Genomic DNA, 14,138 nt, shown 5'->3' on the forward strand with positions numbered 1-14,138 from the left:
AGCCCTGGTGTTATGTGATGTGGATGTCAGCCTGGCTTTTCAGGGGATTCATGTATGAAGTTTCCTTTTTACCACCACAGTAAAGCTGTGTGGGCTCCTCTCCCACAGAAATGAGAAGAACTGAGTGCAGTTTCAGCTACTGAGCACCTAGGGCATCCCAGCATACACCCAGTTTCCCCTTTTCCCTTCCTCATACACGCATTATGATCATCATTCAGTCTGTCAGCTCTCCCTGCTTCCACATGGCCTTTGCCTTACTCATCCTGTAGCATGGATGTGACGTGGGAATGAGCCTGACCTGCCTAGCGGAGGAGGCTTTTCCAGTGTGGATGTCCCATGTTACATGGCTTGAGAAGCTGGGGAGTGTGCTGGGAAGAAGGCAGAGGGACAAGGTCAGGGCACATTGCTGCTCTCATGGAGCTCTTCTAGGAAACCATGCAGGTCACTTCAGCCACCTGCTTCACAAGTGGGCTCTTCTGTTTCTAATTGTCTGGGTTCCTGACCCTAGAGCATACAGCCAGGTTTGCAGGTGTGCTGAGACCTCACAAGAGCAGCTGAAGTCAGTTTGAGCTGGGCTTTGAATGCCCTGCCCAATTACAAAGCCAGGCCCAAGGAGGAGGAACAACATTTAGAGGAATGTTAGGAACACATTCTTTACCATGAGGGTAACACTGCAACAGGTTTCCCAGGGACATCATTGAGGCTCCATCCCTGGACATATTCAAGGTCAGGCTCAATAAGGCTCTGAGCAACCTGATCTAGTGGAGGAAGTCTGCTCGCTGCAGGGGTTTGGACTAAGTGAGCTTTGGAGGTCCTTACCAACCCAAACCATTCTATGAGACACTTAACCCTGTGCTTTGTATGATTTTTGTCTGTACAACAGAGACTGATGTTCCCAGCCTCTCATCATCTGGGACATGAAGATTTAATCATTAGGCTTCTCAAGTGCGTCATGAGGGCTTTAGGAAAGAACTTGCAGCAAACTGAGACGTTTGCTGTTTGTCACAGGTCCTTGTGCTGACAAATGAGAATGGAAGTACTGAGCAGTGCTTCGTTAAAGGAGCAGTGCTGTGAGGAGCACTGCTGCACTGGTGGCATTCTGTCTGATAACACAAGCTGACACAATCATCTTCCTTCTCTTTTTCAGACCCTTGGTGAGTCAGAAATGGCCAGTGTTTTAAAGCAGTTGCTGCCAATGATCAAGTCTTACAAGGAGAGGAAAAAAGATGATTACACCTGTGAGGACTTCCTTGTCCTGCTGGTATACATGTATTCTGTGGTTGGAGAGATGAAAAGTGGAAAAGAGCTGGATGCAGCTGAAGAAGAGGTGAAAAAGGCCCTAACCAAAGCCATTTGTGATGAGCCGGAGCCATCTCCTTTGTGGCAGAAAATAACAGGTAGGATTCTGCTTGTGTGGTGAGAAATTGGATGGTTGGGAATGCAGGAACTGGGAGAAACATCTACAAGTGGCTTGACTCCTCTGTGGTGCAGAGGGTACCTGAGTAAGCACAAGGATTTCCTGCAGATTTGTTCCATCTCCCATGGTGCAAATGTGTGCCAAATGCTGACAGGCTGTCCTTGAAGAGTGCTGAGTCTGACGAAAGCTCCACCAGTTGCTCTTTTTGTTAAAGGCTGGCTAAGCTGCTGTGTTTTCATAAGGTAATCTCTTCCACAGTTTCTTTCATTGATCAGTGTAAAGTGGAGCCTGAGAAATCCAGATTAATTCTGGGAACACGCTCAGTGAACCACAGTTGTTTTGTGAACACCAGGAGCTGGCCTCTGTGGCATAAAAGAAGCAATGTGTCTAAAACCAACATTGAGCTTTTTTGCTGAAGCAACATGAACATTAGCCCTTCAAAATAGCATACTAAGCCCTTTTTTCAGATGAGCATTCATGGACTAGGAAAGCCCTAACCTCTTGCTGCTGGTGCCACGCTTTAGGATAAAATAATTGCTGGAAACATTAATTAAAATGAACGAGCTATGGCTCCAGGGTGACATGTCTGAATGACAGAAAGGATCTCACTTCCTGCTGTTGGTTTGCTCATTGTTTACTGCTAGTGAGCAGGTCATTGACCAGGTCATCTTTGAGGTAGGGAACATAGGAACATAAATCAAGATGTTATGAGGAGCCTTTGCCAAGAATGGGCCTGAATGGGAATCTCGAAGGAGGTGGAATAATGCTGCTGTTGGTCATCCTAGTACTGTTCCCTGGGGACACTTCCAAATGCAGGCGTGGTCTGACTGGTCTGTTGTGGCTTTGAATATAAAATGCTGCCATGGTTAAAAGGCTCTTGGTGTAGGAACGGGCATGGTCAGTCATATCTGCACTGTGCCATTGCTTTAATACCCTTGGCCATGGTGCCTGCACTGCTGGAGGTTCCTTGTTGGGTTTTTCTCTCCTGTTTTTCAATATGCGCTGCACATCTTGTCCACTGTTTGGAGCCTGCCTCACAACATCAGTGATGTCTTCTACTAGACACGACGCAGTCATTTCTAAACCTCTATTTTCATTATTTGCCTTTTCTTCTGTGATTGGCAGTGCTTTGAGTCACAATTTTCTCAGTTTCTCTTTGTTATGGGAAGATTTGAAGTCTCTAAAGCTTCATTTGAGGACCAAAACAAAGCTGAATTCCTGTGTACATAGATCCTTCCCTTGTGGCTCTCTGTAGTTGCAAGCACAGATGGATATCAAACTAGATGTTGTGCTTGTCTTATGTTCCATAACCTCTCAGTAATTCCATAGGTTTTATGAGATGCTTGTATGTTTCATTTGCAGTCTGCATGATTCCTGAGTGAGTATCTGAGTGTTTGCTCTCAGCTTCTGGACAAAGGGACAGGTGAATGAATGTTTTAATACAGAGATTCTTTAATTGATGATGTAACATTCTGTCTGTCTTATTACACAGAGGGCCTCAAACATGGTCCAAGGACTGGAGCACCTCTGTTCTGAGGACAGGCTGAGGGAGCTGGGGTTGTTCAGCCTGGAGAAGAGAAGACTCTGAGGGGACCTTAATGCTGCCTGCCAGTACCTGAAGGGATCCTTTAGGAAGGCTGCAGAGGGACTTTTTATGAGGGTGTCTAGCAATAGTACAAGGGGGAATGGTTTGGAGCTGAGAGAGAGTAGGTTTAGACTGGATCTTAGCAAGAAGTTCTTCAGTGTGAGGGTGGTGAGACTCTGGAATAGGTTTCCCACAGAGGCTGTGGCTGCCTCCTCCCTGGGGGTGTTCAAGGCCAGGTTGGCTGAGGCCTTGAGCAGCTGAGTCTAGTTGAGAGGTGTCTCTGCCCATGGTGGGAGGTTGGAGCAGATGATCTCTAGGGTCCCTTAAAGCCATTCTATGGTTCTATGATACTTTGAATTATAGCGTGTCAGAAGATTCCCAGAAGGAAGACTCCTTTCCATAGCTGTGTAGCATGCCTGCTATGCAGAGTCAACAGCTTCATGAGGATAGACTTGGGAGCTGGGGTTGTTCAGCCTAGAGAAGACTCTGGGGAGACCTTAGGGCTGCCTTCCAATAGCTGAAGGGGATCCTACAGGAAGGCTGGAGAAGCACTTTTCATGAGGTTGTCTAGAGAGAGGACAAGGGGAAATGGTTTGAAGCTGAGGGAGAGTAGGTTTAGACTGGAGCTTAAGAAGAAGTTGCCTGAAAGCTGGCCACTCCAGGTTTCCCTGATGTAGCCTAGATGATTACAACCCTCTGCAGAATATGCTAAGGTGCAGAACTTGCTGATACTATGACAGAAGTGTAGGCATTCATCATTTCCAGGCTGTTGAGTGTTAGGCTTCTCAACCTTATTGTTACCTCACCATATGTTTTCCAAACTATTTGTGCAACACCATTCTGCATTTCTCTACCACCTTGTTCCATTGAAGCACTAAAAGTAATCCAGCAGTCGTTAATTCAAATGAAAGTGCAACACATTTATCACCCACAGTAATGGGGTTGAAGAAATAGAATGCAATTAGTTTTTGCATGTATGATAATAGAAAAAATTGCTCAGTTTTAGTGGTGGTGTGTTTGATGGAGCTGTTCAATAATCCCTGCTTTGGTAGACTGTTTTAATGCCTTGAGTAGTAAAACTGAATGTAACAGTTCCAAGATTTCTCCTGGGTGTGATTGACCACAGACATATGTTCTTCATCACTCTTTCCAGCAGAATGTTACAAATTGGAGGGGAAACAGAACAGACCAAAACATAATGGAAAATGAGGATTTTCAACAGAATGCCAGGTTTGGGGGCATTTGGGGTGGGTCTTTTTGGCAGCTGGTAAAAAAAAAAAAAGCCAAACCTCTAAAATATTGTATTTATCTTATCTACTCATGTAGTTTTGTAAACATCCATGTAGAGCTGTGTGCAACTACGAATGTATGCAATAGTAATGCTAATAGAGCAGCAAAGCAATCACAAATCTATTTTTTCAGCTGCAGATCTCTGTGGGAGCTTTGTAGAGCAGATCTGCCTTTCATGGTGTGCTCTGGAGGCCAGCAGGGCAGGCAGCTATGCTACCCACATCTGAGAGCTCTCAGCTGGTAGGCTGGAGGTGGCTGTACCTTCTCCATGTGTAAGAGCTCTCAACTGGTAGGGCTGGAGGTAGCAGTTGCACCTTCTCCAGCATAGGTGTGGCAGGAACTCATCATCATGGCTGCATTGTAAGGATGAAAAACATCCTCATAGGCTGGCTCCAGTCAAATGATAAAAACAAGAACTCATCTCAGATTATGGCAGTGGTTCTTTCTCCCATGCTCCCTGTGTCTCCCTTAGCATTAAGGAGTTGGTCCTTGCCCTGCAGAGCCCTCCCAGGCTGGTGTGCAGACAAGGCACAGCTGGAGTGAGCCTTCCCTTTTGCTTTGGATAACAAAATGCAGTCTTGTGTTGATAGAGCTGAAGAGCTTCATCCTGCCACAGGGCAGACATTACTGCCACAGCCAGAGGAAACCCAGAGCATTTTCTCCCCACTTCTGGAATAGGAGTTGGATGTTCAGGAGGCTTTTTTTCCCCTGTTGCTTCAGCTGATTTTATAGACTCCCTGAACCACCCCTCTGGCTGGCAGAGCCTGTGTGCAAGCTGACCTCCTGCTATCTGTATTCTTCTCTCAATGCCTTTTGGACACGATCCAGCGGAATGTAATTTGTGGTCCAGCAGTCCCAGAGGATGGTGGATCTGACAGGGATCCAGGAGCACAGGGAAGATGTGAGCAAAGCTGCTGCCTGCCCATGCAAGAGGGGCTGTGTAAGGAGCTCCTGGAGGGGAATTAACCCTGAAATGCTGCTACTGGTACAGTACTTCAGTCCTTCATGGTAGTAGAGCTATTGAGGAGAAAAGATCACTTACATGTCCCAAGATATTAATGTGATTCACACAACAGTCAGAAGGATTCATGGGGATTGTTGTGACCTCTCTGCAAAACAAGGGGGAGATTGGGTCTGCACCAAAGCAAAGACCTGCTCTGCATTAGCAGACTCTGCAGGAGCAGAGTACATGTTGTAACCTTTGTCAACTCTCCTTAGGACCCCTGAGCTCTCCAAGACTCCAGTGCCTTTCTGCTGAGACCTTCCCGAGGGCTTTTTCCTATTTCTGTTTCCTAAAATCTATGGATGTCAAGTGGTAGACAGAATCACACAATCACAGAAGACAGCCCATCCAGTCCAACCCTCAGCCCAGCACTGCAGGGTCAACACTAAACCATGGCCCTAAGCACCAGGTCCACATGTGGCTTAAACACCCCCAGGGATGATGACTCCAGCACTGCCCAGGGCAGACCATTCCAGTGTTTGAGAACCCTTTCAGTGAAGAAATATTTCCTTAATACCCAGCCTGAACCTCCCCTGATGCAGCTTGAAACCATTTCCTCTGGTCCTGTTGCTCGACACCAAGGAGAAGAGGCTGAAACACCAAATCAGCAATCATTGACTTTAGGCTTTCTGTCACTGGCTGGTTAGATTCCTGGGCTATTTCTCACTGGAAAACATGGGGGATTTTCTAGTGAATTGTTTGGAAGTCAGATTGCAGCACTGGTCTGGATTCATTATGTCTAAATTTGCATATTTGGTAGGCCTTAAAAATACAGGGCATGTCCTAAAACTGTGATGCTAAAGGTGAGGAAATCAGGCTGCTTTCTACAGGGATAGAGGCCACAAAGATGATCCAAAGGCTGGAGCATCTCTGCCATGAGGACAGGCTGAGGGAGCTGGGGGTGTTCAGCCTGGAGAAGAGAAGACTCTGGGGGGACCTTAGAGCTGCCTGCCAATACCTGAAGGGATCCTGCAGGAAGGCTGCAGAGGGACTTCTCATCAGGGTGTCTAGAGACAGGCCAAGGGGGAATGGTTTGAAGTTGAGGCAGAGCAGGGTTAGAGTGGAGCTGAGGAAGAAGTTCTTCAGTGTGAGGGTGATGAGACTCTGGCACAGGCTGCCCAGGGAGGCTGTGGCTGCCTCCTGCCTGGGGGTGCTGAAGGCCAGGCTGGATGAGACCTTGAGCAGCTGAGTGTAGTTGAGAGGTGTCCCTGGGCATGGTGGGGAGGTTGGAGATGATCTCTGAGATCCCTTCCAACCTAAGCCATTCTAGGATTCTGTGATATTTTGTTTGGATTTCATGATTTCCATTAAAAAGTATGGTAGGAGACAGTCCTAATGGAAGCCCAAGGGTGTTGAGCATTTTTAATTTTCATCTTTAAACCACTTTCATCTATTTATTTATTTTGTCTCCAGCACCTGGTCTCCCTTGGCTCCAGACTGGATAATCATTTTCATTGAAGTGTTTATAACATGAAGTCTGGGTGTTTTTTTTTTTTTGTGTGTTTTTTTTTTTTTTTCTCCTCTCTTTTTTAACATGAGACATATGCCTGGAGCTCTGCAGGCTGCTGTCCCCCTGCCAACTGCAACAGGAAACTGATAGGGTGCAGTTTTCATTCAGTATTTGTATTCTTTTTCAGCATGCAAATTCAACAGCATTTTGAAGATGCTTCTAGCATCAAATATCTCTTTTTTTTTTTTCTTTTGCTTTAAGCACAAAATGGAAGCAGAAGCTGCTTTAGAGATAGACAGCTTTTCAAAAGGTATTTTTCTATGTATGTAGCATGCTCCAATCCTTTTTTTCTTCTTTCCATGTGAGTCACTTCCTTGCAAGATCTTCAAGTGTTGGCATATTGTAAAATTATGAGTAAATCCTTGCTGTTTTGCAGAGCACACCCAGCCTAGCAAACCAGAAATGGTGAAGTATTAAATAACTGTCAAAATGAAGGAAAAAAAAATTCGTAAAACAAAATAGAAAGGAAAGAAAAAAAAAAAAAGACTTCTTTTTAATCACCACCCATAGGACAGAAAACTAACTATAAGATTTTTGGGGGGGTTGTTTTTCTCTTGCCCACAGGCACAAAGGAATGGTAAGGTGTTTGCTGGAGATTGCAGACGTTGCTTCCTCACATTTGAATTCCTTTAAGAGTTTCTGAGCATTCTGTTATAATTCTTGTCAGGTTGGTATCTGTTTTAAATCCCCTGCTGTGTGCTGGATCTGATGGCACAAGGGTAGGCACGGAGGCAAGGAGGTGCACTGTCAGCTTTAGATGTTTATATTCTAGATATTTATTTCTTCAGCTCAGTGGTGGTGGTAATTCTCTTGTGCTTACCAGGAGATTATGTCAGGGGTGAATTCCCTCCTTTGAATTTGGGTCAGTCTGTGTCAGACTAGCAACCTCCATGTACTTTAATGATGATGAAATATTTTGAAATCCAGTATCTGAAGAAACAATTGATCCCAGGCATGAACTGAAGTCAGACAGCTCTGCCTTACTGCAGTGGTAACCAAAGAAATCTCTTGAATAGTTGATCATAACCCATCTTTTGGCATATAAAACCTTGGCAGTGTTGATCATCTTAACATCTCAACAGCAGAACCAGCAAGATAAAAAAAAAATCACATTTAAAAAAGGAATTTCTGTAATCTATTAAATAGCTCAGAGATTTATAGCTTGAACATCCATCACTTGCCCATGCAGTTCACTCATGCCCTCATTTTCCCCTCAAGCTTTGGCTCTGGAGGCCCTCTGGTCAATCCTTCACTATAGTCAAGATAATTTTCTTTCACATATATTATAAGGGTGAGGTTCTGCTTTTGTTGAAATCAGTGTGAAAACGTACAGTGCTCCTCCTCCTGCTTACAACAACCCTGAAATCCAGCTTAAGGGATGGATGATACCATTCTAATGTTGCCTGTGGATCAATTTTGATGTAGGAGGATAAGCAGAATTAAATATTTTCAGTGATCTGTCAACCTTGCTAATAGACCCTTGTTAATATAACCATTTAAATACCTTCCTTAGAGCTGCTTGTAGTGCTACTGCCATTTTGTTTTCCAAATATTGTCACTTCCAACAGCAGTTCAAAGCAGTGCCTTACTGAAATGAATTCTTTCTCACACATCCCTCCATGTGTAATCAGGGCCTTACTACAAACCTTAGAGACAGATCTCTCGTGGTCTTAAATTTTAAATCAACATGGAGAAGGTGCTCTCACAGCCCTCTTTGCTCATGTTTGGTTTTAAATTTTATAGTTGAGTAAATGTCACTCCTGGTGGTTAAAGTTCAGGTCAAGTTACATTTTTCTGTGACCCTCCTGCTCTCTTTTGCAGACACTGGGACTGTGGTCTGTCAAGACAGGAAAGTTCACAGATCATAGCCTGAGGACTTTTTGCCCCCTACTCCCCCACTTCTTGCTTGGATATCCTTTTGGCAGGCAAGAAAAGTAATGTTTGTCAAATGAGGTCAAGTGAGCTCTGTTAATTCAGAGTTCTGTGGAAAAAAAGCAGAGGGATGTTGATGCCCTACAGAATTTTAGTGAGCATTTTGCATCACAGAGGCTGGGTTTGAACCAAATGTGTAATTCTCTTCTAATTTCCCTCTTTATTCATTAAAATAAACATTGCTGTGGAAATAGCTGCCTGATGAGAGGTGGCAGCAGCCAGTCATGGCCAATTAGACACATTTATTTAACAAGAAACCAATACAAATATGTATTTGACTTGCATGGATTTGTGGTAATGTGGGGAATGTGTGGATACAATGTGGGAAAGTTCCTGCTGTATCCAGATCTTCTTGAGGCCTTTGCTTCTGGTGCTGTCTGTGAATATTTGTTTTACAGATCTGTGCACATCTGATGTAGCCCCCAAAAAAACATAATGGGGGAAAGATAGGTGGGATTAGAGTTGTAAAGCAGTCTTTGGGGAATGCTTGTAGCCACAGAAAAGAGCTGCTGTCTATTCACTAAGCAGAGCTACCTAGATGACAACTTTTTTCCCAGGCTATTGCTGACTGTTAGCATGTCTGTACCCAGCAGGCTCCAGGAGGTATGCCGAGATCCCAGTGGGAATTCTGCCTTCCCCCTGTTAAAATGTTGAGCAATTGGAGAATTACAGACATTGGAGGAGCAGCCCTGGGTTAGTTTAAGGGGAGTTTATTAGAATAGAGGCTGCAAAAGAGAAAAGCCTAATAAAATCAAAGTTTGGCAAGTCTCACATCCAGTAGCTTTGCCTAACAGCAGGTGAGAATCTAGAGTCAGAGAAAGAGAATTCAGTTGTTCAGTTTCTTCATCATCTGTTCCTTTTCTGCTTCTTTCTGCCATCTCCTCCATACTCTGCTCACATTCCTGCAAATCCTGTGCACTGAGGAAGAAACAGCAGAAGAAATAGCAGGGGCTAATCAGTTGCATCTGTGACTTAATGTTGGTCACTCTGAGCAACTGTAATCCTGCCATTGGTTAGCTTGTGAGTGCTTGCCTTCACAAACTCACTGTTGTTCCCCTGATGCTTTCACCAGGATTTCTGAAGCAAGCAAACAAAACCCTTAAAAGCTGAAACAACATTCTGCCTGTCAAGAGTGTTCCTTCTTTGACTGGCAAGTTCAAATCATCTGGCAGCACACCATAGCTGCCTGCAGCTTGCACAAGTGAAGTGATTAGAGCACTAGCAGGACCAAGTGTTTGCCAGCAGGTCAGCATGCCACCTGGGCTTTGCAGGTATGTGGCAGCAAAGGAGTTCTGAGGTTTATGGATAATTGATTCAGTTGGAGATTTTTGGCCTATATTCCTGTAGCTTCTTTCATTCCTTCATGCTACAGCTCTTTTCCCTCACCATCCATCTCTTAGTCCTCTCTGTCCATCTGTTTTTACATCTGCCCTTATTCCTGGCTCACTGCCTCAGTTCTTTCCTCTGCCTTTCCATCACCTGCATGGATCCAATCCACTTCTAGCTCCTTGCTAAGCTTCCTGGGTTTTGTCCCCCTTTCTCCTAAAGTCTGCCTTTGGTCTCCTTAGGCTCCCACCTGGAGGCTGTCACAGAATGGTCTGGGCTAGAAAGGACCTCCAGAGGTCATCCAGTCCAACCCCTCTGCACTCAGCAGGGACATCCTCAACTAGATCAGGTTGCCCAGAGCCCTGTCTGGCCTCACCTTGAATATCTCCAGGGATGAGGCCCTAACCACCTCTCTGGGCAACCTGTTGCAGTGTTCCACTCCCTACTAGATGACCTTTGGAGGTCCTTTTCCAACCCAAACCATTCTATGATTCCATGAGTGCATCATGCCTTTTAATTTGCAGTAAGTGAGGGTATCTGCACTTTACAGTGCACATCCTTTCCATAACTAACTCCTGTGTTGGCTCTGACTTGAGGTGCTGTCTTGTGTGTGCAAATAACCTCTTCCAGTCTCTCGCTGGTCATGGTAGCTGGAGCAGTTAGGTTTGTTTTTCCTTGTAGCAGCTGTGATTGTTTGGTTTAATATCTATTTGATTCCAGTCTATTTGCTAGCCTCTCTTCCCTGCTTTGGAGGAGATAAACTGGGATGAGTCACAGAGCACTTATTCCAGAGATGGCAAAGGGACCATGAATACTTCAGGCAAAAGTCCTAGATATTAGGCAGAGATGGTATGAAGGTCATTGGGTTTTGCTGGTTTTTCCCCCTCCCTAGGCAGATGAAGTTGTCTCCAACCAGACTGCAGGAATACCAATTAGTGTGCTTCACCCTGAAATGTAATTACATTGAAAATGTTAAAAATCCCTTTCGGCTACAGTAGCATCAGGGCCCCTAATTATGACAGGCAGATGTTCCACTTCCATCTTTCTTCCCTCCACCCATGTAGATAATTGTCCTTCTTGGATGATTTCTTCTTTGTAAAAATCTTTGTGACGTCCTACTGCTGGTTGGCTCAGAGCAAGGCTGTTATCTGGTGCATTAGGTTTGTGGAGTTGGATTCTCACAGGCTAATATCCAATATCATTCCCCTGATTGCTTGCTGTTTCGTGTGTCAGCTGGGGGCTTGGAATATCTCAAAGCTTGTCAGTCTTCCACTGGGGATTACATCATTTTAGTGGGGGGGTCCACAACCACTCTGAAACAAAAGCATACTTCAGTGGTAAAATATGTGTGCCCAGACAGCTGGCAGTCTTTCACGCCTCCAAACAACTTGACACAGAGTTAAGCTCAGAGAAATAATATTTTTGTCTGTTCATAGTAACCAAACAACTCCTGCCGTACTGGGGGGGTTCCCCCCATTTCTTTTTATGCTTTCTTAGTGCAGGGTTTTCATTAGGGATGGTAATTAGTGACATCAAGTCCATTTCTTTGTAGGACGGGCTGAGGGAGCTGAGATTGTTCAGCCTAGAGAAGAGAAGACTCCAGGGGGACCTGAGAGCTGCCTTCCAATACCTGAAGGGTTTCCTACAGGAAGGCTGCAGAGGGGCTTTTCCTAAGGGTGTCCAGCAATAGGACAAGGTTTGAAGCTGAGGGAGAGTAGGGTTAGACTGGAGCTGAGGAAGAAGTTCTTCAGTAGGAGAGTGGTGAGACTCTGGCACAGGCTGCCCAGGGAGGCTGTGGCTGCCTCTTCCCTGGGGGTGTTGAAGGCCAGGCTGGATGAGGCCTTGAGCAGCTGAGTCTGGTTGAATGCTCTGGGTTGGAAGGGACCTCTGGATGTCATCCAGTCCAACCCCCTCTGCAGTCAGCAGGGACATCCTCAACTAGATCAGGTTGCTCAGAGCCCTCTCAAGCCTCTACAGGGATGGGACCCCAACCACCTCCCTAGGCAACCTTTCCAGTGTTCCACTACCTTCATGGTGCAGAACTTGTTCCTGACATCCAATCTCAATCTGCTCTTCTCCAGTTTGAAGCCATTGTCCCTTGTCCTGTCACTGCAGGCCTTTGCAAACAGTCTCTCTCCATCCTTCTTATAGGCAGGCGTCCCTGACCATGGCGAGGAGGTTGGTGGAGATAATCTCTGAGGTCCCTTCCAACCTGATCCATTCTGTGATTCCATGATTATTCTGTGATTAAATAATTTTATTTATACTGCAGATGTTTTGAAAGATGTGGTGGAGATGATGGTAACAATTAAGAACCCCTCTATCAGGAACCCTGGAAGCATACTTGGAATAAAAAGTTTATTGGTCTAAAAATGAGGAATTGAGGTACTGGGCTGTATGAAAGTTCAATAATGAGAAAGAAGGAAATCTATGGTATTATACAACATGATTCCATTAGAGTTCAGAGGAGAAAAATGGAAGGAAAAACAAAACCAAAGGACTATTTAACCCTCTCACATTATTACCGTAGAACTGAGTCATCCAGTGGAATTTTGAAAATACTGTTATAAGTAAAAGAAAGAGAAGGCAAATACCCTCATGTTAAAAACATTCCAAAAAACCAATGAATTTAGGATGGAAAATATGCAGTAGAAAAAAAATAAATAAAGACCTGATTTTGAAGCTTGATTTAAAGGCAATCATCTTCAACCTTCTCTCTAGAAAGGCTTAGAAAAGTAATTTTTTTTTTTTTTTTTTTTTGCATTTACTGAGGCTAATTTTTAATAAGACTGCTCAGGCCCTTCCTGAATGTCACAAGAGGAATACTCCTAGAGGAGAAAACCATTGTTAGATAGAATTTTGCAGTCTGAGCTGAGGGTTTACACTTAACAGTAAAATGCAAAATTGCTTCACTGGTGGATCTGGAAGTGCAAACCCTTTGATTTGCCTTTTTGGGGGGGGCAGAATGATTAACCTTAATGCTAATAAACCTTTTTGTTAGCACACTGCTAAATTTCAGCTTTGCAACAAGAAAAAGCTACTCAAATGTGCTAATGGCATTAATCCTGATGTTTGATTTTTGGTTTAATTTGTAAAAAGTAAGGGTTTTTTTGAACTGTCAAAAAGGAACTGAAATAAATGGATATGATTATGCTAAATTGTTGTCTGCTTTCCAGCTTTGTTCCTTGCTAAATGATTCCCTGGACAAACAGGATAGAGAAAGCATTCGTGCTGCGGACATTTGATGATTAATCAGCATCTGTGTTTGTGTCTGGCTTAGTGCAAACAGAGCTACTGTTGAAGGGTGGAAATAATCATGCTGGCTTATGACTGCAGTGCTCCTACCTCTGCTGGGAAGATTTTTTCCAAGGTGTATCAAATACCCTATGAAGGTATAGCAGAGGTTGAGAAAAGAATCACAGAATATTAGGGGCTGGAAGGGGCCTTGAAAGATCATCCATTTCAGCCCCCCTGCCAGAGCAGGATCACCTGGAGCAGGTCATTCAGGAACACATCCAGGCAGGTATTGAATATCTCCAGAGAGGGAGATATTCCACAACCCCCCTGGGCAGCCTGTGCCAGTGTTCTGTCACCTTCACATGGAAATAATTCTTCCTCCTGTTTCCATGGAATTTCCTATGCCTCAACTTCCACCACTGCCCCTTGTGCTGTCATTGGGCATCACCCAGCAGAGCCTGGCTCCATCCTCAGGGCCTTCACCCTGCACATCTTTATAAACATGAATGAGGTCACCTCTCAGAGTCCTCTTCTCCAAGCTACAGAGCCCTCAGCTCCCTCAGGCTCTCCTCATAAGGAAGATGTTCCACTCCCTTCATCATTTTCATCGCTCTGTGCTGAACTCTTTCAAGCAGTTCCCTGAGATCCTTCTTCAACTGAGTGGCCCAGAACTGGACACAATATTCCAGATCTGGCCTCACCAGGGCAGAGTAGAGAGGGAGGAGAACCTCTCTCAACCTACTAACCACAGCCCTTCTAATCCACCCCTGGATGGCATTGGCCTTCTTGGCCATGAGCACATTGCTGTCAAAGGGCTGTGGAGGCAAAGCCTTTCAGT

General features: G+C 44.8%; 1 protein-coding gene across 1 annotated transcript in view; it reads left to right on the plus strand.

Annotated features, from left to right (window-relative positions):
- The window catches only part of SCFD2 (sec1 family domain containing 2), a 196,212-nt gene that overhangs the window by 87,765 nt on the left and 94,309 nt on the right, over nt 1–14,138 (plus strand). Inside the window, exon 5 of the mRNA XM_054383201.1 lies at nt 1,148–1,397. Within this exon, the coding sequence (XP_054239176.1) occupies nt 1,148–1,397 (250 nt within the window). The remainder of the gene's footprint in view (nt 1–1,147; nt 1,398–14,138) is intronic.

The sequence above is a fragment of the Indicator indicator genome, chromosome 8 (assembly GCF_027791375.1).
Source record: "Indicator indicator isolate 239-I01 chromosome 8, UM_Iind_1.1, whole genome shotgun sequence".
NCBI lineage: Eukaryota > Metazoa > Chordata > Aves > Piciformes > Indicatoridae > Indicator > Indicator indicator.